The sequence below is a fragment of the Lygodium microphyllum genome, chromosome 3, assembly GCF_053477565.2.
Source record: "Lygodium microphyllum isolate KBCC chromosome 3, Lygodium_microphyllum_v1.1.10, whole genome shotgun sequence".
Taxonomy (NCBI): Eukaryota; Viridiplantae; Streptophyta; class Polypodiopsida; order Schizaeales; family Lygodiaceae; genus Lygodium; species Lygodium microphyllum.
Genome location: NC_141137.1, coordinates 97,736,019 through 97,759,090, shown reverse-complemented (window position 1 = coordinate 97,759,090; position 23,072 = coordinate 97,736,019). Strand labels below are relative to the sequence as shown.

General features: G+C 40.4%; 1 protein-coding gene across 5 annotated transcripts in view; it reads left to right on the top strand.

Annotated features, from left to right (window-relative positions):
* LOC148038648 (RNA-binding (RRM/RBD/RNP motifs) family protein) overlaps positions 1 to 23,072 on the top strand; it is an 81,553-nt gene that overhangs the window by 17,777 nt on the left and 40,704 nt on the right. For all 5 annotated transcript variants that reach the window (XM_087674017.1, XM_087674018.1, XM_087674020.1 and 2 more), the window contains 3 exons: positions 5,776 to 5,859; positions 6,031 to 6,111; positions 7,225 to 7,364. In XM_087674017.1, coding sequence (XP_087530143.1) covers positions 5,776 to 5,859; positions 6,031 to 6,111; positions 7,225 to 7,364 — 305 coding nt within the window. The remainder of the gene's footprint in view (positions 1 to 5,775; positions 5,860 to 6,030; positions 6,112 to 7,224; positions 7,365 to 23,072) is intronic.

Sequence of the window (23,072 nt, the reverse complement as noted above, 5' to 3'; positions counted from 1 at the left end):
CAGTGGAGCATTTTATGCACCAGTCGGCCAACATTAAATGCTGTCCGACCAGCATTATTGCTCCCCACTTTTTCAGCCTATTTATACTCAGTGGCTCCTCCTCAGTCAGTCACTTCATCTTCACCATCTGCAGACTCTGTGGAGAGAGGAGCTAGTGCCAGTGCCCACACAGCCAGTGACTCACTGTTGTATGCGACTGTCTCGTGTCCAAATATATGGATTCCATTTCCCGTGCATACATCTGAGTTCTCATCTGTATCATGTTCTTTTCTTTTCTCTTTTTGTCTTGTGTTTCAGCAGTTTATTTCAGCACATGTTTATGCTTCCACTGCTGCTCCACTTCTGACAGAAGAAGGATATGCCATTTAGATGGACAGGAGTGGAAATTTCAGCATTTGAAAAGTTGAAGAAAAAGATGACTTTAGTTCTTGTGCTTGTGTTGCCCGATCTTAGGAAGTCATTCACAGTTCAATGTGATGCATGTGGTAACAGCATTGGTGCTGTTCTTATGCAAGGCGGCCGAGTTGTGGCTTATGAAAGCTGAATTCTCCACGGTGTAGAAAAGAATTTGTAGGTCTATGAGAAAGAGCTCTTGGCTGTAATTCATGCACTATCTACATGGAAACATTATTTGTTGCGGGTTGATTTTACAATGCAGACAGACCATCAAACTTTGAGGTACTTTCTGACGTAGACAAAGTTGTTAGAGAAGCATATGAGATGGGCAAATTTTCTCTCTATGTTTTATTTTTAGATTGTATATATTGATGGTAGAAAGAATGTTGTGGCTGATGCACTGTCACGTAAGCCACAAATTTCAGCTGTCAGCATGGTTTATCACACTGAGTTGGATGCCATGAAAGAGCAATATGTTGCTGATTCGGACTTTGCTAATGTTTATGGTCAACTGTGCAATGGCCAAAGGCATGGTCACTTTGTGCTAAGAGATGGATTTCTGATGATGCATGGACGACTGTGTGTCACAAAGTAGTTAAGGTCTAGAGTTATTATTGAAAATCATGCTTCTTCGTATGTAGGACACAGAGGTATTGATGCCACAGTCAAGGTAGTGGAGTATTTCTTTTATTGGCCAGCTTTGAGACATGATGTAGGATAGTTTGTTAAGACATGCATCGTATGCCATAAGGTAAAGCATGATAGGCAAAAGATGCTGGGTTTGTTGCAACCCTTGCCTATTCCAAATAGGCCTTGGGAGAGCATTGCAATGGACTTTATTTTTGAGTTTCCTAAGACACCTACAAGGAATGATGGGATATAGACTATCATTTGCAGGTTTAGCAAAAAAGCCCATTTCATTCCGGTGAGGAAGAAAATAAAGGTTGATTATATGGCACGATTGTTTTTGCAGCATATCTTTAAGTATGGTTCTATTTTGATGGTCGTTATTGTATGGACTATGATGAGTCATTATCATTATATCATTGTATTGTATCAGATCACCCATGATTTGAGAGAGGGTATTAGCAGTCTAGTTAGCTCATAAGTGAGTCTAGGTAGGAGGTTCAATGGTTTAGGCATTCTAGATATTTTAGGTATTTTTGTATGCCATTTTGATGGTGATTTATGCATTTATTGCTGGCTGACCAGCATTAAATGCTGGCTGAATTGATGCATTTATTGCATTCTTTTTGGCCTATATATTTAGGCTCCCTCCTCCACAGTCTATCATTCATCATTTGCAGATTCTAGTATAAGCCCTATTGGAGAGAGCAAGCGGGTTCCAGTGCCCATGCAATGAGTGACTGACTGTTGTACATGGCTGTCTCATGTTTGGTATATGGATTCTATTTCGCGAGCATATCTTTGAGTTCTCCCTTTGCAGTGTTCCTTTGTTCTTTTGTTTTCTTTTGTTCTCTTCTCTTGTGTTGTGCAGTCTATTATAGTAGTCTTTTATGCTTTTATGCACTCACTTTTGACAGTGGGACTGATAGGAGTTATCCTATAGTCCCTTTGTCAAGGCTTCCAGGTTGGCTTGGTGATAAGAGCACAATTGAAAGTGCTTAACAAGATCAACCAAGGGTATAGACAATTGAGCTAGGAAAGCATCATCTGGAGACTTAAGCAATAGGGAATGAACCAAGACTAGGCAACCCTTTGCACATTTTGAATCAACTATTCAAAGTAGGCCAAGCAAAAACCTATCAAGCAACTGTTCCATGTATTCATTGAAAATTGCGTGGCTCAAAAAGGAGGAATTAAAGCATAAATAAAACTCGCCTAGATATTTTGCAAAGGGGCTATTGGGTTGTCAAGCATGCCAAACTGCAGAGGAAAGTGATTAGATAGAGTATATTGTTGCAACACCCTCATCTCCAAAATCTCCGGTAAGAAAGCATTATATTGCATAGCATATATATGATCCAAGTGACTCCTTGTCCCAATATGTTGAGTTGAATGAAAGGTAAATCCTGAAACAGATAGATAGAGCCAAGACCAAAGATCTTGTTTGAGAACTACCAATGCAAAATCATCCCAAGCTAGACCTTTTGGTGCATTTATCCCTGAGTGGTTAGAGGTAGACCATGGAGGATCAATACACATATTAAAGTCACTCATCAACAAGCTCTGTCTACCAAGGAATAGGCTTGCTTTTAGGCGATCCCATAAGTAAAATCGATGTGAGGCAGCATTAGGTGCACAGATCCCAACCAGCCATAAAACTTCCACTTCAAACATAATTTCAATCACTAAAAAGCAACCAAACACATCAATTTTGATGAGAACCGGCTGAAATCTTTCATGAACAATCATGAGGACACCAAAGTAGTGCATTGTAGTGCCATGAGCATAAACCAATTTGAACCCATGGCATTCAACAATTCTACATGCTTTGTTATGACTCTTATGCTTAACAAGACATAACACATCCCATTTATTCTCATGCAAGTCATGCTACGTATCATGCTATTTGCTACAAGAGCAAACCCTATGAACATTCCAAATGGCTATCTTCATATACTAGCAAAATGCAAATCAGTTTTGAGGTTGATCCTGCCTCAATCAAATTTTTTTTTGCCAATGCCTCGAGCACCCCATCATCCAAAAAATCAGCTAGCACTGCAAACACTCAGACTTGGATGAAGAGGGCTTATCCTCATTCTTAGAAGCTGACCCCAGGTAGTGGCAATCCCAAGGAGTAATCACTTTACCCTGCTTATTGAATGCAAGACGTGCAGGCAGGTCCTGGGATTGCTTAGCATGCGACTGCAAATGTGCAGGAGGTTAGAACCAGAAGTAGCCATAGTAGATGCATTTGACACATCTGAATACTTATCCTTTCAATGCACATCTGTACAGAAGGGCTCTTGGGAGCCTACTGATGGATTAGCTGGCTGCTCAACATCAACCTTCTTGCCTTTTTTATTCTGAACATTAATCCCTCCAGATTCCTCAAGGACTGAAGATAGCACAGGCTGCTGCCCTTAGCCAAATCTCTTTAGACAGGCTTCTCATTAATAACCGGTGCATCAACCATCGTGCCAGTGTCCATATTATGGTCAGCCCTTACATCCATTTTTCCTGGGCACTCAACCACAAAGTGGGCAAGCTTGCCACAGGAGAAACAGTGACCAGCAAAAGTGCCCTATTTTAAGTCTAAACCACAATTGATGCATATCAGTGCAATTCAAAGGCAACCAATTGGGTCTTTTCTAGTGCAGTATCCCACATCATACATATCTGATTTCCATTTGCTGCCCTCATACTTGAAGGCATCAAAATAAGGCCAATAGTTGCCATTGCATCCTTTAACAAAGACCAATAAACTGTTGGCAGTTTTCAACCTCAACCCATGACTGACATTCTCATTTAAGTAAACATTGAAAATCAGCAATGGGCCTCTATGGCACCACATGCACCAGCCCAAAAGATCGTTCTTCACTGATTTTAGCATGACCTCATAGAAGCCCCGGGGACCCACAAAGATCTCTTTCAGACAATCTTCATGTAGAATGGAGGTCAACCATTGGCGAATCCAGGAAAGCATTGGAATCTTGGCATTGATGATTATTTTCAACATATTCACCAAGCAAGGTGTCGGCAAATTCCAATAGGTGTTCCCAATCTAGATCTTGGGAATCATCATATTGGGGTAGCAACCTGTGTATAGGAAACTTGCCATGGGTTTATCTGTAGCATGCTTGGTGCGTTTAACAGCTGGCTGTACTTTGGTGCATGGTACCATTTCCTCTTCTTCAGAAGAATCTGGTCCCAGTGCCGCTACTGACTGATGTATGAAGGACACATCAATCTCAAGCATTGAGGTCTGAAAACTGGAAAGCTAGCCTGATGCTCCATAGGTCTCTGTGTCTGCCCATAGCTAACCACCAAGAACTGTCTATCCATGAACCCCAATTTAGTATGACCTGTAGCTTTTGATGTGCCTGGAGTTCCCTGTGTTGCCTGCAGCACCTGCGTACCTGTCTGCAATGGCAGTTATTGACACGCCCACAAAGCCTCCTATCATGCTTGCAGTTTCTGATGTGCACAGTTCTGCCTGTCACACTTGCAGCACCTGCATATCTGCCGCAAATGCAGTCCCTGAACACTTGCAAAGCTCTCTCTCTCTCTCTCTCTCTCTCTCTCTCTCTCTTGCATCAGATGTAGCATCAGACGTATGTTCCAAGGTTTTTAGTTTGATTAGTACCGTACTAACATCAAACAATACTAATTGGATGCCATCAGACGCGATCACCATGGCCATAGTTGCATTCATACTACGTACGGACTGGTTTGTTCCATATGGTTCATACTGTACAGTACAGTACGTATCTGTACCAATTCGTACCAAAAAATAGACTACTTTTACTCATGAAGATTGGACAATACAATATCTTCCAACTTCCAAGCCTTATGTTTATTATCATATTTTCAAGCCTTTCTCACACTCTCTTCCAACTTCCAAGATGAATACACAATTCCAAGCCTCTCTCTCTCCCTCTCTTTGTCTTTCTCTCCCCCCTTCCCCCCCAAATTGCCAAGCCTCTCTCTGTCTCTCTTTCTCTCACAACACACACACACAAGAATGAAGAGCCTCTCTATCCATCCACCCTACACTTTACTTTTTTGTATGATGTATACACTCCCATCTATCCACTTGTAGCATGTTGCACGTGTTACGCATCAGGTTTTGCCTTGTTATCCTTGTGTATTCTTCTTATTAACTTAAGTGACATTGCTATTTTAGCTCTAAACATGTGCTCTATCACCTATAGTCCAAAATGACCAAGGCAATTTTTTATTTCATACTAATACCGTACCGTACCTTATAAAATCTTAAGGTACCAATTAGTACCATATTTTATCGTATCATAATGTGTCATACCTTTCGTACCTAACAACCCTGACCATGGCTGGCTGCTCTGGTTTCTAATGATGAAGGCTCATGTATATGCATATATGCATGCATGTAGTTGGTCTGGGATATGCCATATTATGCATTATTAAGGGCTGTTATAAACTTAGTTTTGTGGTTGTCACCTTCAGAGTTGACAGAAAAAGGCTGCTCCCAAGCTTGTCACATAACACACTTTTCAACTTTGCTTTATTATGTTCATTTGAAAGGTGCATTTTCAAGAAAAAGCAACTTGTTTATACTTTTCTATTTTAGGCCTATGTTTTAATATACAGCAAATACTTAGAGCAATTTATGAAATACTGCTTATCCCATTAGTTTGTTACCTACCTGTCCGGGAAAGTTTGGTGTGATCGTTATGTGTTGAAAGAATTCATGAGTCCATTTTGTGATGTTGTTAGGTACTTGATTGTGAAGAATGTTCCTGCTCTTGGATGCATTGAGGAGCTGGTGAAACTTTTCGGTTCTTATGGGCCTATCGAAGAGTAACTCCCAATACTGTTTTGATGTCCTTGATTATTAATAAACAAGACAAGAGGCCTTTGAATTGCAAAATGTTATCTACTTGCATATTTCAATTATTACTATCGTTTGGAGTTCTCACTCTACACAAAACAGCAAAATAGATCCTTATCTAGAGGAGCTCATCATTGCAGATACAGATTAATGGACGAAGAAGATTCTGAGGCATTTACCGACATATATTGGATCAAGTTTCTAAAAATTAATAATGCCAGGTATGCATCCATCTAAATTGATCATTTCTGGTTTATGCTTTTATAAGGTGTGCCAAGCTTACTGTTAGTCAAAACATCTACAACTCCACATGTCTAACATGATAACTCAATGCATCACTTTGTAACTAACAACTTCAGAAACAGATCTTCTGCTAGGAGGAAAAGGCTATAGGTCTCACTAGGTTTTGAAGATTTGCATGCCAAAAGCCTTTTATAGTTGGATGTCCATCAAGAGCATTCTTTAAGCATTTGCATGCTATTATACCAAAGCAATGCAAGTGTGAGAATGGCCAGTTGGTACTGGATTCTGTCCAACTGTTTGAACTGTGTTATTACTTGAAGACTCAAGAGACACCAGATCTGGGATGGCCTTAAGACGTTTGAGATAGAGCTCTTATGATGCTTTTCTCAGTCATGGATGGGGTGATGGTAATCATTGCGAGTGGTTGCATGGTCTTTCACTCTAAGCTAGTTGTGTGCTTTGAGGACTATCCATGCAGCCTGGCTATTTAAGCTTCCAGTCACTCTGTGACCATTTATCCCCACTGTAGATATCTTGCAATGAGAGCTGCTGGCCACATGCATTCAGTGATTGGAGATCATCAGCGGGATGGCTGCTTGGCAGGTCCAGAAGAACAAGATGTAGATAGATGTTTTAGCAGCAAAGGACTCCTACAGTAGGAAGTATTTTGGGGATTTGGTTTGATATCATTTTCTTCTTGACGGGACACATGAGGAAACTCTAGGAGACTTGGAGAGGAATCAAGATGAAGGAAAATGTGAGGGCCCTTTTTGTGCATTTTGAAGCCATGCCCTTTCCTCCTTTGTAGAGGACCGGAGATCCATTGGCTTTAAAAATTAGCAATAACTGGCCTCCATCTTATGTATGAGGTTGGTACACCCATTAGAACAGTCAGCATGGGAGCAAGTGGTTTTTTTAAATCTTTAGATCGATGCTAGTTTTTGCAACAAGTAAGGGCTAGCAGAGTCACGGTAGCCCCTTAGGTTTTTTTAAAAAACAAGGATCTTTTTTGAGGCTGGGGGACAAAGGTCGTTCCTCAAGCAACCAAACATCAATTCCAGTTTCTGAAATTCGATGTGTTTTGTTTGCAGGTTTGCTAAGCGAAAGCTTGACAACTTCAACTTTTTGGGTAACTTGCTACAAGTTTCTTATGCACCCAATTATGAAACACCACTAGATACAAAAGAGAAATTGGAAGACAGAAGAAAGGTAGTTCTCAGCAGAATCAGATGTAAGTACTTTATATATGGATGCTATATAACAAATGGGGGACTTCTGCATGCTTGACATATGAGTTGCACCACATGTAGTGCAGTGGATGTCAAATGTGGCTGTAATTTATTCGTGGTACATCTTCTATTTGGTTAAATGTATTATGAAGGTTGAAAATCAAAGCTTAAGGACTCAGACTAGCAGTCTGAGAAGCATTGCTGATCAGACGAAGGTTGTAGCAATGACTTGTTTGATTTGTCAGGTTGATGCTACCATAGTGGGCCATTAGGTAGATGATGTTGGTGATTACTGTTTTAAACTAATCTCTGACTATCTCTAAAATTTTGTCAGGAGATTTCCTGTGAATCAGGCCTAAACAAACAGTAGGACAGGGACATTGAAGAGGTTTGAGTATGCTAATGGCATCTCTCCTTAGATCTCCTCCATTTGGGAATTACTAAGACTGGCTGTGACAGAATTTGTACTGTACTTATTGATTTCCTATACCGCAGGACAAGTATAACAATGGGGAGGCAAGACTGGTCTCTGTAACAGCAGAAGTCCAATCATTCCTGGTTCAAAAGCTAGATAGCTTGCGATATAGGAAAGCTTCTGATGATTCTACAAAGTTATCCCTGACAGAGTGCTGCTAATAACTCATATCCAGGCAATACTGTCATACATACATATCCTCTATCTCAGCCAATTCAAAAATGCTTTTGGGACTCCTATCATTGATAGATTATGTATCCAATCATATGACTAGCATAAGCTTCACTTAGTATTTACCAGTTACTCACCAATGCATTTGCAAATTTGCCTCTCATTGATGAATTGATGGCAAATGGGGAATTCCTGCTGACACACCAGCATGGAAGCATATTGAGGACATGAGGTCAACCTTCTGTTAGAGGATCATCCCCTATATGGGCAGTGGGTAGGCAGAGGGTCATTGGGCAGTTGGGCAGGAGCTGCAGGCAGGCAGACAGTTTTCGGGCGGCATGGGCAGACTAGTGGGCAGTTGGGCAGGTCTGCTGCAGTCAGACAAGGCAGGGCACCGCGTGGCAGTGCAGTCCGCCAGTTTCAGCTTGGCTGACTTGCTTCTTTTCTTCTTTTCCTGCAGCCTATATATGCTTCCCAGCCTTAGTGGTCATGTAGTCTGGAGAGTGTGATGTCAGGTTGAGTGCATGTTTCAACACACTCACTGTGTATATGTTCTGCTTTCAGATTTCAGTCTTCAGCACTCAACTCTTCTCTGCTCTTTCTCTTTTTTTAAATCTGTAATAAGTAGTTATATTATATCAAATCACATGAGGAATAAAAAAGTCATGGCAGGGAAATAGAAGAAATTACCTTATGTCAGTAATCAAGTCCTCCCTGGGAAAAAGGCCAGCTTGCTGAATGAGATCTAACTGTCAATGTCCCTTGAGCCTAGCAATATGTCCGTGGACACCAGAGGCCGAGTCAAGAATGGATGCATTCCGGGTGACCCAATTGTGCCAACAGCCCCAAAATCTGAGAAAGTGGAACAATATCTCCATATGTTGTTGTGCAAGAGTGCAATATCTTGCCTTAACAAAGACCAAGTTAGAGGGGCACACTGATAGCCCAACCACAACTCTCCAAATATTAGATAGGAGGGTTCAGATTTTCCTTGCTAAAGGGCATGAAATAAATGTGTGATGGGAGGATTCCACACTGGTAGTGCAATAAAAACAATGGCCATTTGAGATTCGGCACTTTGAAAGTGCTGAGGAAAGGGGAAGTCTGCCCATCAGCACTGTGGACCTTACATTTGAATGGAGTCTTGGTTAGCTAGCCTTCCATCACAGTCATTTTTCTCCAAACCTTAGATTTATGCAGGCCCCAAACAACATTTGCTTTAGTGACTAGCCAATGATGATCTTTGATCATGAGATGATACACATGATTAGCTGAAGACTTTTCAAGATTGAGCTTGTCCGCAAGATTCCAATCTTGCCAAGGTCGATCAAAATCAAGGGTGGGAAATGGCTACCTATTTTGCAATACCATCAAAATTAGGCCCCATAAGTTAGGATATCCACGAGGGATCTTAAAAAGTCTCTTGATTGTGTAGAAAGACATCAATACATTGTGGCTCACTAGAGTGGTGTGACATTAATGTGACATTAAAAGTAATATTTAATGTTACATTAAGGTCATAAGTGTGAAATGTGACATTAAAAGGGATATTTAATGTTACATTAAGGTAAATTTAGGGGAACATGCACGAGAGTGACCGTCCGGGCTCTTGGGCGCCCGAACGGGGTCAAGGGGAGCCTAGAGAGTAAGGGAGTCCAGGAATAGTAGGACTCCAGCAAGTTGACGGCTGGCAAAGAGATAAGATTGAGGGCCAGCACTTATCTAGGCGTGGCTGGGAGGTGAAGAACACTCGTGCTTCCATCAGTTTTCAGAATCTGAGCCCGTAATCTAACATTGGTATCAGAGCCTATGTTTCTGATCATTAAGAATCTGTCAGGCCGTCATTCAAGAAGCGGGCCATCAGTAAGAAGTGTTCTGTTCCATCGCTTGAGAAAGTGTGTCGTCTATCCTGTCCCGTCGCGTGCAGTACTTCCGCCCTGCCCCGTCACACAAGAAAACCGTCACGCGACCTGACGGAGTATTTCCGCCCTGCCCCGTCACGTAAGAAAACGGGCCGCGAAGAAAAATTAAAAGGAAAAGCCACATCACGTCACATTAATGTGACCATTTCCTTGCGGGCAGGAAACGATTACACCATATCAAGGCGACCCGTCTCGTCACGGACAGAAAAGAATAATAAAAAAAAACGTAAGGACGAGGGTCACGAAGACCAACCAGACCAGCGCGAAGACCAACTAGGACCAGGTGAGCAGCCACCAGCATCCGCGAGGACCAGGAGTGGAGTCGCCAGCATTCGCGAGGACGAACCAGCTCAGACGTGAAGCTGCCAGTATCAGATTGCTATTGACAGATAGGACTGCTTCTGAGGCGGATAAGACTGCGACTGCTGTGAGACATGCAGAAAACTTCATACATAACTGAAGCCACAGCCTGCCATAAAAATCAGGGAAGTATTTTATCTTGTATGCAAATTTCTTATTTTTGCTTTCCAATTCCAGTGTATTAATGGCAGAAAAAGGGAAAGAAAGGGTAATGGAAAGTTCTAGTTCTGGGGATCAACCTATGGTAGATCCCCATGAACCAGACATACAAGAAGAACAATGGGAAGAATTTTTTGCCACGAGAGAGGAATTTGATGATCTTTCTGCTCGTGTGCAAACTCAGGGGGTTCAAATGGAGTTTTTAACTCAAACACTAACTGAAATAAAATCTCAGTTAACTTTATTGTTGAAAAAAGACAAAAATAAGATAGAAATCTCGGATGTCCCATCCTCATCGAAAGATTTAGATGTGACTATGCGAGATCCTAAGGAATCCCAAACCTACCATAAATTGAGGGATAATCCGGTTTTAAAGGATATGAAACCACCTCAATTTTACGGGGAGGAAAAAGATAGGAATAAAGATACAATCTTTAATTTCCTCCAGAAATGGGAAGATTTATATAAATTAAAAAATACACCACCACATCTCCAAGCATTGGAGGCCAGTTTAACTTTGGGGCCCAAAGCATATAAGTGGTGGCGAACCTTAAAGGAGGCGAATAAAATACCTGAAACTTGGGCTCAGTTTGAATCTGTATTTTTAAAAGAATTTCTTCCTGAAAATGAAATGGAAAGAAATTGGGAAGATTGGGATTATGTCAGACAAAAGGGACGACCCCTACTGACATATTTGGAGGAATATCGTGAGATAATCCTCAAACTAGAAGGAATTGATGAATTCCAAAAAACAAGAGGATTCATTAGGGGACTGGATAAAGCCTGTAAAAAGGAAGTAAAACGGAGTTTACCTAAGACGCTTGAAGAGGCAATTAAATTTGCATTAATTTATGAAGATAGTATGCGTCCAGGTACACTCACCAGTCTCACTGATATGGAGCCCAAGTCTAAGGAATTAGAAACCTCAAAATTTGTGGGCAAATTTAAAAGAAAAATGCCATTTTTCAAAGGTAAAAAACAACCCTTTGAAAAGAAACCATATATGAGGCCAAAGCTAAGTCCTGATGACTTTGATAAGGCCAAAAAACAAAAATTGTGTTTTAATTGCCTATCCCCTAACCATGCTGCTTGGAATTGCCCTCAAAAGAAAAAGGGGGAAGACAAAGAAAAGGACAAGGGCAAGGGAAAAGAAAAACAAATCCATGTAGTGCAGACCTTAGAATTAAAGGGCCATGAAAAGTATAAATCTTTAGAGGTCTTGCACATGGATGTACAACATAAGTGTTGTATGTCAACTTCTTTGTGGCAGCCTACTTTTGGGCCACATGATTTACTTAGAGTACATGGATTGGTAGCTGGAAAACGGGTTAGAGTCATGGTTGATGACTCTGCCACACATAATTTTATAAATTATGCACTTGTCAAAAAATTAAAACTTCCCCAACAAAACAGTGAGCATCAATACGTTGTGCGTATGATGCAAGGCCAAGACAATAAAATATGGGATACCATGGTATCCAATTTGGAAATCGAGATCCAAGGATATAAATATAAGCTTGATTTCCAAATAATGAATATGGAAAGAGCTGATATTGCTCTAGGGAGGGAGTGGCTATGGGGATTGGAACCATCCTTAAAACGTAGCTATCACCATAATACACTGGAATTTGAAAGGGATGGTAAGACTTTTGTCATTCAAGGTGAACATGAAGTATCTGATAATCCTTTGCTGTGTTCTACTGAAGTTCAGAAGCTGATAAAGAAGGAAGTTTGTGAGGTATATATGCTATGGTCTTTTCCTATACAAAATACTTTTACTTCCTGTAATATAAAGCAACAATTTTCTTATGTTTGCGAATTGAATGTAAATAATGAATTGAACAGTTTGTTAGATGATTTTAAAGATGTGTTTCCTTCTGATTTACCTAGTGGCCTTCCACCAGATAGGGGTGAAATAAATCACCCAATTGATATAAATAAGGACACACACCCAATTTCAAAACCACCATATAGGTTAAGTGAAACACAGCATCAAGAAGTTGAGAGACAAATTAAGGATTACCTGGATAAAGGGTTTATTCAACCCAGTAATTCACCTTGGGCTTCACCAATTTTATTGGTAAAGAAAAAAGATGGTTCTATGTGACTTTGTGTTGACTATAGAGCACTTAATAAAATAATGGTGAAGAATAAATTTCCTATGCCCAAAATGGAAGATCTTTTTGATCAATTGCAAGGGGTAAAATTCTTCACAAAGATAGACTTAAGATCAGGTTATCACCAAATAAGAATTAAGGCACAAGATATTTCCAAAACGGCATTTCGTACTAGATACGGGCATTATGATTTTTTAGTGATGCCTTTTGGTCTCACTAATGCACCAGCTACTTTTATGAAGCTGATGAATAGTGTTTTACGGCCCTATCTAGGACATTTTGTAGTAGTCTTTTTGGATGATATCTTGATCTTTAGTAAATCAAGAGAAGAACATTTGGAACACTTATTATTAGTATTCCAACTGTTAAGAACACATTCCCTTTATGCGAAGAAAACTAAATGTGAATTCTTTGCACAAGAGGTCAAATATTTAGGGCATATAATCTCGAAAGAGGGAATCAACATGGATCCAGAAAAAGTAAGGGCAATTATTGAATGGCCATCTCCACGGAACCTGGAAGAGCTGCAGATCTTCCTAGGTTTATCTGGATTTTATCGTAGATTCATTCGAGATTATGCCAAAATAGCTGTTCCAATGACAGACCAACTTAAAGGGAAAGGGAAAAGTTTTAATTGGGGAACAGACCAAAATGAAAGTTTTCAAAAACTTAAGGTAGCTATTGCTACAGCTCCAGTATTATTAATAGTGGATCCCAATAAACCATTTGTGGTTGAAGCTGATGCCAGTGACAAGGCAATAGGCGCGGTCTTATTACAAGAAGGTCGACCAGTTGCTTTTGAAAGCAAGAAATTAGATCGTGCAAAACAGAATTATTCTGTTTATGAGAGGGAGCTGTATGCAATAGTACATGCAATGAAGAAATGGAGGCATTATTTGTACGGTGCCAAACTTTTGATTTTATCGGATCATGAAAGCATTAAGTGGCTTAATGATCAACCAGATTTACATGGGCGTAAAGCCAGATGGGCCGAACTCCTCCAAGAGTTCGACTATGAAATAAGATATAGAAAAGGAAAGTATAATATAGTAGCTGATGCACTCAGCAGAATGCCCATCATTAATGAATTGAGTTTCACTCAGTTCACTTCCAACTTGCTTGAATCTTTAAAAGGGAAATGTCAGGTTGATCCGGCATATTCCAACATATGGGAAGCAATAAAAAATGGGGATCCAAATGAAAGTGCTTCTACTGAGGAAGGAATATCTGAAGATGTTCAACTAGGAAATGGAGCATCAGGGGTTGCTCAAACTGGATTCAAGTGGAAGAATTTTACCATTGATAATGGTTATTTACTCTACAAGGGTAGGGTATGTGTCCCGAAAGATATAGAAATAAGGCGCCAGATACTCTTTGAGTGTCATGATACCCCTAGTGCGGGACATCCAGGAGTTAATAAGACTTATAGTCTTATTAAAAGGCAGTTTTATTGGCCTGGAATGAATAAGGACGTCCTTGACTATGTGGTCAAATGTAATAAATGCCAGGTTAATAAAGCTGAAAAATTAAAAATGGGAGGACTTCTCCATCCATTAGAAATTCCTTCGGGAAAATGGGAGAGTATCTCCATGGATTTTATTGTTGCTTTACCTAGAACACAGAGGGGGCACGACTCTGTGTGGGTAATTGTGGATAGGTTAACCAAAATGGCTAGGTTTATTCCAACTTCAACTGATGTTAAAACACCAGAATTGGCTAGATTGTTCGTAGAGAACATATACCGATTGTATGGCCTTCCCGCAAATATAATTTCTGATCGGGATAGAAAATTTGATAGCCATTTTTGGCGTGCGGTATTTAGGAAATTGGATACTAAACTTAGCATGAGTACGGCGGATCATCCGCAAACAGATGGGCAAACTGAAAGGGTTAACCAAATTCTTGAAGATATGCTTAGGGCATATGTGAGTAAAAGGCAAACTAATTGGGAAGAGTATTTACCGATAGCAGAGTTTGCATATAACAGTGCCAAACACTCTTCCACTGGATATAGTCCGTTTATGTTGATGTATGGGTTTCAGCCCAGAGCTCCTTTTGCAGTAGGACTGCATAAGGAAAAGGTTTAGGCAGCTAAAGACTTTTTGGAGGACATGAATAATATGTTAAAATTTGCTCAAGAAAATATTAAAAAGGCTCAAAGTCGAGCTAGAGCATATGCAGATCCTCACCGAAGAGACATCTCCTTTAAAGAAGGAGAATTGGTATATCTTAAGGTGCCTGAACAAACTAAAACTATGAAAAAGGGACATTGTCCAAAGCTTTCACCAAGGTATTGTGGTCCTTTCATAATACTTAAAAGGGTGGGAGAATTGGCTTACAAGCTCCAACTACCTGCTGGTAGTGAAATACATCCAGTTTTTCATGTAAGCAAACTAAGGAAGAAGCTGGGTGATTTGGATAATCTAATCTTAAAAGATGATATTGAGGAGTTATTCTATGACCAATCTAATCCACATGAACCAGAAAAAATATTAAATGTTCGTAATAGACGAACGAGGAATACTATTTATCAAGAATGTTTGGTTAAGTAGAAAGATTGTTCAGAGGAAAGCTCAACATGGGAGCGAGTAAGTACTTTAAAGAAAAGGTTTCCCGATTTACAGTTAGACCTTCCAAATATCGTTTTCGAGGACGAAACCGATTCTTAAGGGGAAGGAAATGTGACATTAATGTGACATTAAAAGTAATATTTAATGTTACATTAAGGTCATAAGTGTGAAATGTGACATTAAAAGGGATATTTAATGTTACATTAAGGTAAATTTAGGGGAATATGCACGAGAGTGACCGTCCGGGCTCTTGGGCGCCCGAACGGGGTCAAGGGGAGCCTAGAGAGTAAGGGAGTCCAGGAATAGTAGGACTCCAGCAAGTTGACGGCTGGCAAAGAGATAAGATTGAGGGCCAGCACTTATCTAGGCGTGGCTGGGAGGTGAAGAACACTCGTGCTTCCATCAGTTTTCAGAATCTGAGCCCGTAATCTAACAAGTGGTATTAGCAATAGAAGACAAACCAAATGCGCCATGTGATTAAATTTTGGTTGGTCCTCATGTTTCCCATCCCAAGAGAGTAACTTTGACATAGCCGACAATTCCATTTGAAAAGAGTTAGCAGCCAAGCGATCCCTTGTTGGATGCTAGCATGCCTTCTAAAGAACTATCTTCCATGAGTATACCAAATGAGTCACCAGAAAAGAGGAAAGATGTCGAGAAATGAGCATTAGTGTTGAGGATTTGCCACAACAAGCTTGAATGCTGGTATTACCATGTACTAGTTCCCGGTCCTCTGAAAAAATAGACGATAAAGACCCAAGGGTGACAAGCAGTGCAAGTAGTGCGAAAAAGTGATCTTAAAAGTGATCAATGAAGAGCCACCTTATGAGTCTTAGCATCTAGAATAGCCCCACCACCCATGCTTTTCAAGGTGCAAACATAGCTCCAAGAAATCCAATAGATAGTTGCATGCAAGGAGTCCTTTTTCCAAACATGAAACAGATATGCCAAGTAAGATCATTCAAGGTGGTGATAGTTGAAACCAGCCTTCCTTCTATGGAGGGGGGTAATCCCTTGGGCAATCCAAAAACCCCTGGCTGTCAATAATGACCAACAAGTCTTCAAAGCCTTCACTGACTCCTTGGGTAAAGAAATTTGCCCCAAATTTGAATGTTGGCTGGTCCCTCACTTGAAGCTTGCTAAGAATCAATTCTCAGCCCTAAAAATTCAAGTCTTGAGGCTTTAATCTCTTGGCATGCTTCTCAAGGTTGTTGTCAAACCCTAATTTTTGTTGTAAAATTAGGGTTTACAGTAGAGAAAAATACAATTTCTTAGCCTCTAGGGATTAGAATGCTGAGATCTTTGGAGCAAGGCTAGGAAATGACTGGAATGACAGAGAATGCTGAATAAAGAGAAAATTCAGACTTCCATTATGAGAAAATGGAAGATGGCTGAAACAACCCTCAAACTATTGTCACCTACTACTGTAGTCTCTTCAGGGCATGTCATCAATTTTTGAAGGGTCTCTTGTTGGTTGGAAATGGCATGTCATCCTCCTCCATCCATTTGGCATCCACCAGTGAATAAATTTGAAACTTCACCAAATACTGTTTAGAAACCTTATCCTCGATCTTTCGCTCTTTGTGTGCCAATATCTACTCAAGTATCAATATCTCATCCAACTCCTCAACCTCGGGCTGAATTTCAGTATATACATCCTCTGGCACATCACCATGAAAAGGCCTTAGTAAGCTCACATGAAAGGCGTTATGTATTCGCCAGCATGGAGGCGATTTCAGCTTATAACTTACATCACCGACCCTCTCTAATACTTGGAACGGTCCATAGTATCTCATACTTAGTTTTGATACAATCTCTCTTTGTCCTTCATCCTTTTTAGCCTTGTCTTTTCAAAACGAAGCAATACATAATCGCCCTTTGCAAACTACAAAGCACATATATGATGATTAATTGCCCTCTTTTGCTTATTGTGTGATCTTTGAAGTGCATGCTTAATCTTCTGTATTCATGCTCTCCACATAGTGATCAACCTTAAAGATTTTATCCTTTGTGTGCAAAGTAGGGGGTACTTTCTTACCACCCTCTACTACCTTAAAAGGAGCCTTACCAGTGGAACTATGCATTGTATTATTGTATACAAACTCAACCAACGGCAAATGCTGTTCCCACTGTGTTTTGTGATCTAATGTTACATTAACACAACAAATGTTAGAAAGTACAAGAACATTTAATGTTACATTAACATTACAATTAAAGATAACATCAATATAAAATGTTAATAATAAGTTAATAACCAAGAGAGAAATTTTGGGATTTCGGCTACTAATGATTGTCTACCATAGCCTCAAATTGGCAACTCCTTGGGCTCCTTCATCAGTACAATCCGAAACTTGATGCATACGTATCACCCCAACACATAAAACCTGAGCACAAGTATTGGTCTAGAAATGTACCTTCTTGTCATACACACCACTAAAAAAAATGTCCTCCGTGCATGTCCCTCCCACTGGCAGTGTCCCATACCACTCTAAACGAGATAAACTAATGATTGTCTACCATAGTCTCGAAGTGGCAACTCCCTGGGCTCCTTCATCAGTACAATCCGAAACTCGATGCATACGCATCACCCCAACACATAAAACCTGAGCACAAGTATTGGTCTAGAAATGTACCTTCTTGTCATACGCAGCACTCAAAAAAATGTCCTCTGTGCATGTCCCTCCCACTGGCAGTGTTCCATACCTCTCTAAACGAGATAAAAGCATACATGTTAGGCGTGAATCATCATGATTGTGTGAGCAAAAGTGGTTTTATGCATGTCATCAGATCTTGCATCCAATGATTAATCGTAGGTTGACGCTTTGATACCAATGGAACATCCCCTTAGGATCCAATTTGCACATGACATGATGCATGCAATATCCACAAATAAAAGAGATTCGATATTAGACTTACCTTCCAACGATAGGGCCAAATAGGCTCAGCTTCAAGCCCGGGAGCTAGCAACACTTCGAATCACAACCACATCCCAAGGGTTGGCATCCCATACCACTAGCCCACACCATTTGATGTACAGATGCGTTGGCCAACGGGCCAAGAGTCCAAGAGCGGTGATCATAGAATACTATGCAAAATAGGACCTTGAGTCCTATAAATAGAACTTGGCCATCTTAACCCGAAAGTGTATTTAGTGCATATGCACTAAGTCACCTCATAACCGTTGTGACCAATGCTACTAGCGCCCATACGAAAGTTGAAGAATATAAAAGCAAGTTAGTGCTTTTCAAAAAGTCGTCAGGCCTCCTTGGAATCCTAGCTCAGAAAAAGCTGGTACAATTCTCTCTCCAATTGAGCTAGGAATGTGCTTTGTTGCTGTGTGAGGTGTCTAAAGAGTAGCCGTACATGTGTGTGGGTAGGGGATTGGATGGACACCTCTTTGAGGAGGGATGAGCTCTAGTCTTAGAGAGAGCTCATTGTATGGATTGTTACTGTGGAAAAGGTGCACGTGCTGCTATATGTAAGGCCTCACTCAATTGTTGTGTGAACTCAAGTAGTGGGATATGGGGGTCTTGCAGTTTGAAGATCTCTCTTAAGTAGATACATGCAGTCTCTTTGAAAAAGTAATACCTCAGGTGCTTGCAAACTATATGGGGAGTCTTCCCTTGTGTGTACTAGAAATCCACTATGAATGAGAGGTAAGCATGGTCCACTGCAACTCCAATAGGGTGTGAGGAGGTTGTGAAATCTTGAATATGCAGAGTAAGCATTTGGATGGGGGGACAAGTACATAATCTACCATGCTGGCATCATGTTGATGTCTAAAGAGAGTAGCACGTGAATGCATCCGACATAGAATGCTTGCCTAGGCAATTGAATATGGCTAATCCATGTGTCGTGCTGCCCATCTCAAGGTATTTCCAATTCTTCGTGTATTCTGAACCAACCTTCCTTCCTCGAAAGAGTAGTAAGGACCTAATTAACACTTAATTACAACATGAAGCAAATTCACTTAAAATGAAATATACACTTTACCACTTAATCTTGGACAGCCGACACCCGATGGGCCCCAAAACTTGCTGTCCCTTGCTGTATTTCTTTAACTTGTATTGCAAGTGAATGGAGTACAATTGGGATTCTTCAACCTTCTCTACTAATTGAAGTGCCTGTTGCTGTCATTAATGACCATCAAGTCTTCAAATCAAATTGCCCCTTGATTTGCCAGGGGATTGGCCTTCACCTGCACTCCTTAAGAAATAAATTAGCCCCAAATACAATGCTCACTAGCTGGCCTCTTGAATCCTCCTGAAATACATTGATTCCAACTCTGAAAATTCAAGTTCGAAGCCTTCAAATTTGGCATAGTTCTTGAGGTGGCTGTCGAACCTTAATTTTTGTTGTAAATTAGGGTTTACAGCAGAGATTCAGCAAAATCTCCATCTCCAATGGGTAGACTGCTGTAAGACTTGGAGCAAAGCCAGGAAATGGCTGGAAAAAGAGATAGACAGCTGTAGAGAGAGAAAATTCATAGATTTGTTGTGATAATTTGCTGAAATTGAGTTGGAGATCCAGTTTTCTAGTCACTAATGAATTCGCCAATAGCAAAGGGAGCATCAGAGGTTGTAATCTTCAAGAGTGAGTGCATCAATTGCTATCGTTAACTTCCCCTAGTGAAGAATATGTAGCCGTCTTTACCAAAATGGTCTCCAATGGTCGAGAAATTGTCCCAAAAGCAAGCAGTAGCAGCAGCCCAATACCTCTTTCCAATAGCTCCAAAATGCAAAAACATGATTTTCTTCTCCCTTCAATTTTAATTCAGCTTTTCCAAACTTGCATGGGCAAATTTTGCCTAGGGGCAGCCTTTCAAACAAAACTTTCAGCATTACCTAGACCATTAAATTACTTTTCAGAATATAAATTTGGAAAGTTAATTTAATAATTATTTTTGTGCAAAAAAAAAAACTAACTAGTCAACAATTAAATGGCTAGGCCAATTCATCTTGAGTAGTCATTAAGTTGGAATTAGCATTAATTAATTAATTAATGTCAGTTCCCTAGTATCACCATGGATATTAATGACTAATTAAATGTGCTAGGCCAAGTTTTGACACTTGGTACCACCTACTACCTGTTAGCCATAACTTATTACAACTTTTGCCTTTGGAACCAAGTGATATCTTAGGGTTTTAGGTTTCACATTGCGAAATAATTGACTTGCACCTCACATGTGCAAGTCACATTTACATATTTGAGTAACTTTTAGTCAAATGCCAAACAAAGTAATAAAATTTCATATTCTCGTGACAATCGAGGCAATTTCAATCTATAAGAAACATCGTTGATTCTCTCCAACAAACACTTAGAAAGGGCCCATAGTATCCCATACTCAACTTGGGATACAAACTCTCCTTATCTTTCATATTTTTTGACCTTGCCTTTTCAAAACACAACTCATAATCAATCTCTGCAAATTGCAAAGCATGTCTATGGTGATTAGCTGCCTTCTTTTTTTAATCTTGAGACCTATGAAGAGCATACTTAACCTTTGCATAGATTGCATCTATGTTTTCTATATATCTATCAACCACAAAGATCTTGTCCTTTGTATGCAACATAGGGGGTACTTTCTTGCCACCTTCCATGACCTCAAATGGAGTTTTACCAGTGGAACTATGCATTGTATTATTGTATGCAAACTCTACCAAAGGCAAATACTGCTCCCACTGTGCCTTATGCTCAGATACATAGCATCTCAAGAGATCACGCACTATAGGATTTCTCTCTTTTAGTAGACCATTTATTTGTAGATGGAAAGATGAATAACATTTCAACATGATATCCATATTTTCAAACAATTGCTTCCAAAATAAACTGGTCATTTGAGGGTCTTGATCACTGATGATTGGCTTTGGCATGCCATGATACTCAAATATATGCTGCAAAAATAAGTGTACCATATGATTAGCCTTTATCTTCTTCCTCACCGGAATGAAATGGGCTTGCTTATTGGACCTCCAAATATCGGTTCATATCCCATTATTCCTTGTATGTGTCCTAGAAAACTCAAAGATAAAATCAATAGCAATGCTTTGCCAAGACCCATCTGAAATAGGCAAGGGTTGTGATAAATCTAGTATCTTTTGCCTATCATACTTCACTTTTTGACATATCATGCATGTCCTAATAAACTGCTCAATGTTCTATCTCAAAGAAGGTGAATAAAAGAAATGCTCCACTGCTCTAACTGTATCATTTGTCCCTCTATGCCGTGCATAAGGAGCACGACTCTCAGTGATCACTTTAGGTCTCAACTACTTTGTGACACATAGTCATTTGTGCATCATCAGAAAACCATCTCTAAGCACAAAGTGCTCATGCCTCTGGCCATTGCAAAGCTAATCATTTATATTTGCAAAGTCCGAATTGGTAGCATATTGATCTTTCATGGCATCTAGCTAAATGTGATATACCATAGTGAGAGTCAAAATTTGAGGCTTATATGACTATGCATCAATCACCACATTCTTTTTTCCATCTATGTGCATAATCTTAAAATGAAAGATAGATGAGAAGTTGGTCCATCTCATGGGCTTTTCAAACAACCGAGTGAGTCAAGAAATATCTCAATGTTTGATGGTCATTATAGATACATATGGGCGTACTCTCTCAAGGATATGGGTGATCATTCTAGATATATGTGGGTGATTTTTCAAGCATGTGGATGTACTTTCTCAAGCATGTGGGTGATCATCCTAGATACAGTCAAGAAATAGCGCAATGTCTTTTTGATTGTGGATGGTCATTCTAGATACATGTGGATATACTTTCTCAAGTACAAGTCTGATGCCTTTACATGCTTGGGTGCTATTGGTGCATAACGAGACTGCTTGTTGTATAGGATGTATGAGGAGTGACAGTGGAGGTGAGTTCATCTTCCATGAGTTTTCAGAGTTTCACATCGGCGTACCTCTACCAACTTCCCTTTACAGAATGGTATTGTAGAGCATAAGAACTAGACCATCATGAATATGGTACGCTCTATCCTTTTCACAGTAGAGCTTCTTGAGCGCCTTTGGGTCGAGGCTGTTAACACTTCAGTGTACATTCTCAACCGGTGCCTGAATGCGATTGTTTTTTGGAGGACTTTGTATGAGGCACTTTTTGACTCTTGGCTTGTAGTTCCCCACTTTAGAGTCTTTGGAAGTCGTGCTTACATACGCATCCTTGATGATAAGATAGGCAAGCTTACTTCTTGAGCTGATCTCCTGATCTTTGTAAGATACTCCTCTGAAGGGAAAGCCTATCATTTGTTCGATCCTCAGATAAACAAGGTGATCATTTTAGGAGAGAGAGTGTGTTTGATGAGAGAGATATTGTGCATTTTTTTGCACTGGATTTCGAGCCCTTTTCTCACATTATTCCCTTGGAGATAGTGCTTTCAAAGTCAGGTCTACTATTCGCTCTTGACCCATCCGCAGATTCTTCAGCTCCGAAGTCCCGCTTCGTGAGACCTGTTGTCTCACTAAGATCGGCAAATCATGTGGGATTTGGGGATCCTTCCACCAGATTTCACTCTGGAGAGTCCTAGAAGATCTACTTGGCTTGCTTCCTCCTCCTCCTCCTCCTCCTCCTCCTCCTCCTCCTCCTCCTCCTCCTCCTCCTCCTCCTCCTCCTCCTCCTCCTCCTCCTCCTCTTCTTCTTCTGCTGCTCCTCCTCCTCCTCCTCCTCCTCCTCCTCCTCCTCCTCCTCCTCCTCCTCCTCCTCCTCCTCCTCCTCCTCCTCCTCCTCCTCCTCCACCACCACCATTACCTAAAGGCTAATCATGGCATTGGATCCATATTGGAGACACATCACTCCAATCAAGGGATACGAGGGCTCTGGCGGTGCAACTATTGTGGATTGGAGAATTTAGGGAGTGTAACACGCGTGAAAGACCACTTGGCATGCGTTCCCAACAAAGACATCAGGCCTTGTTGTC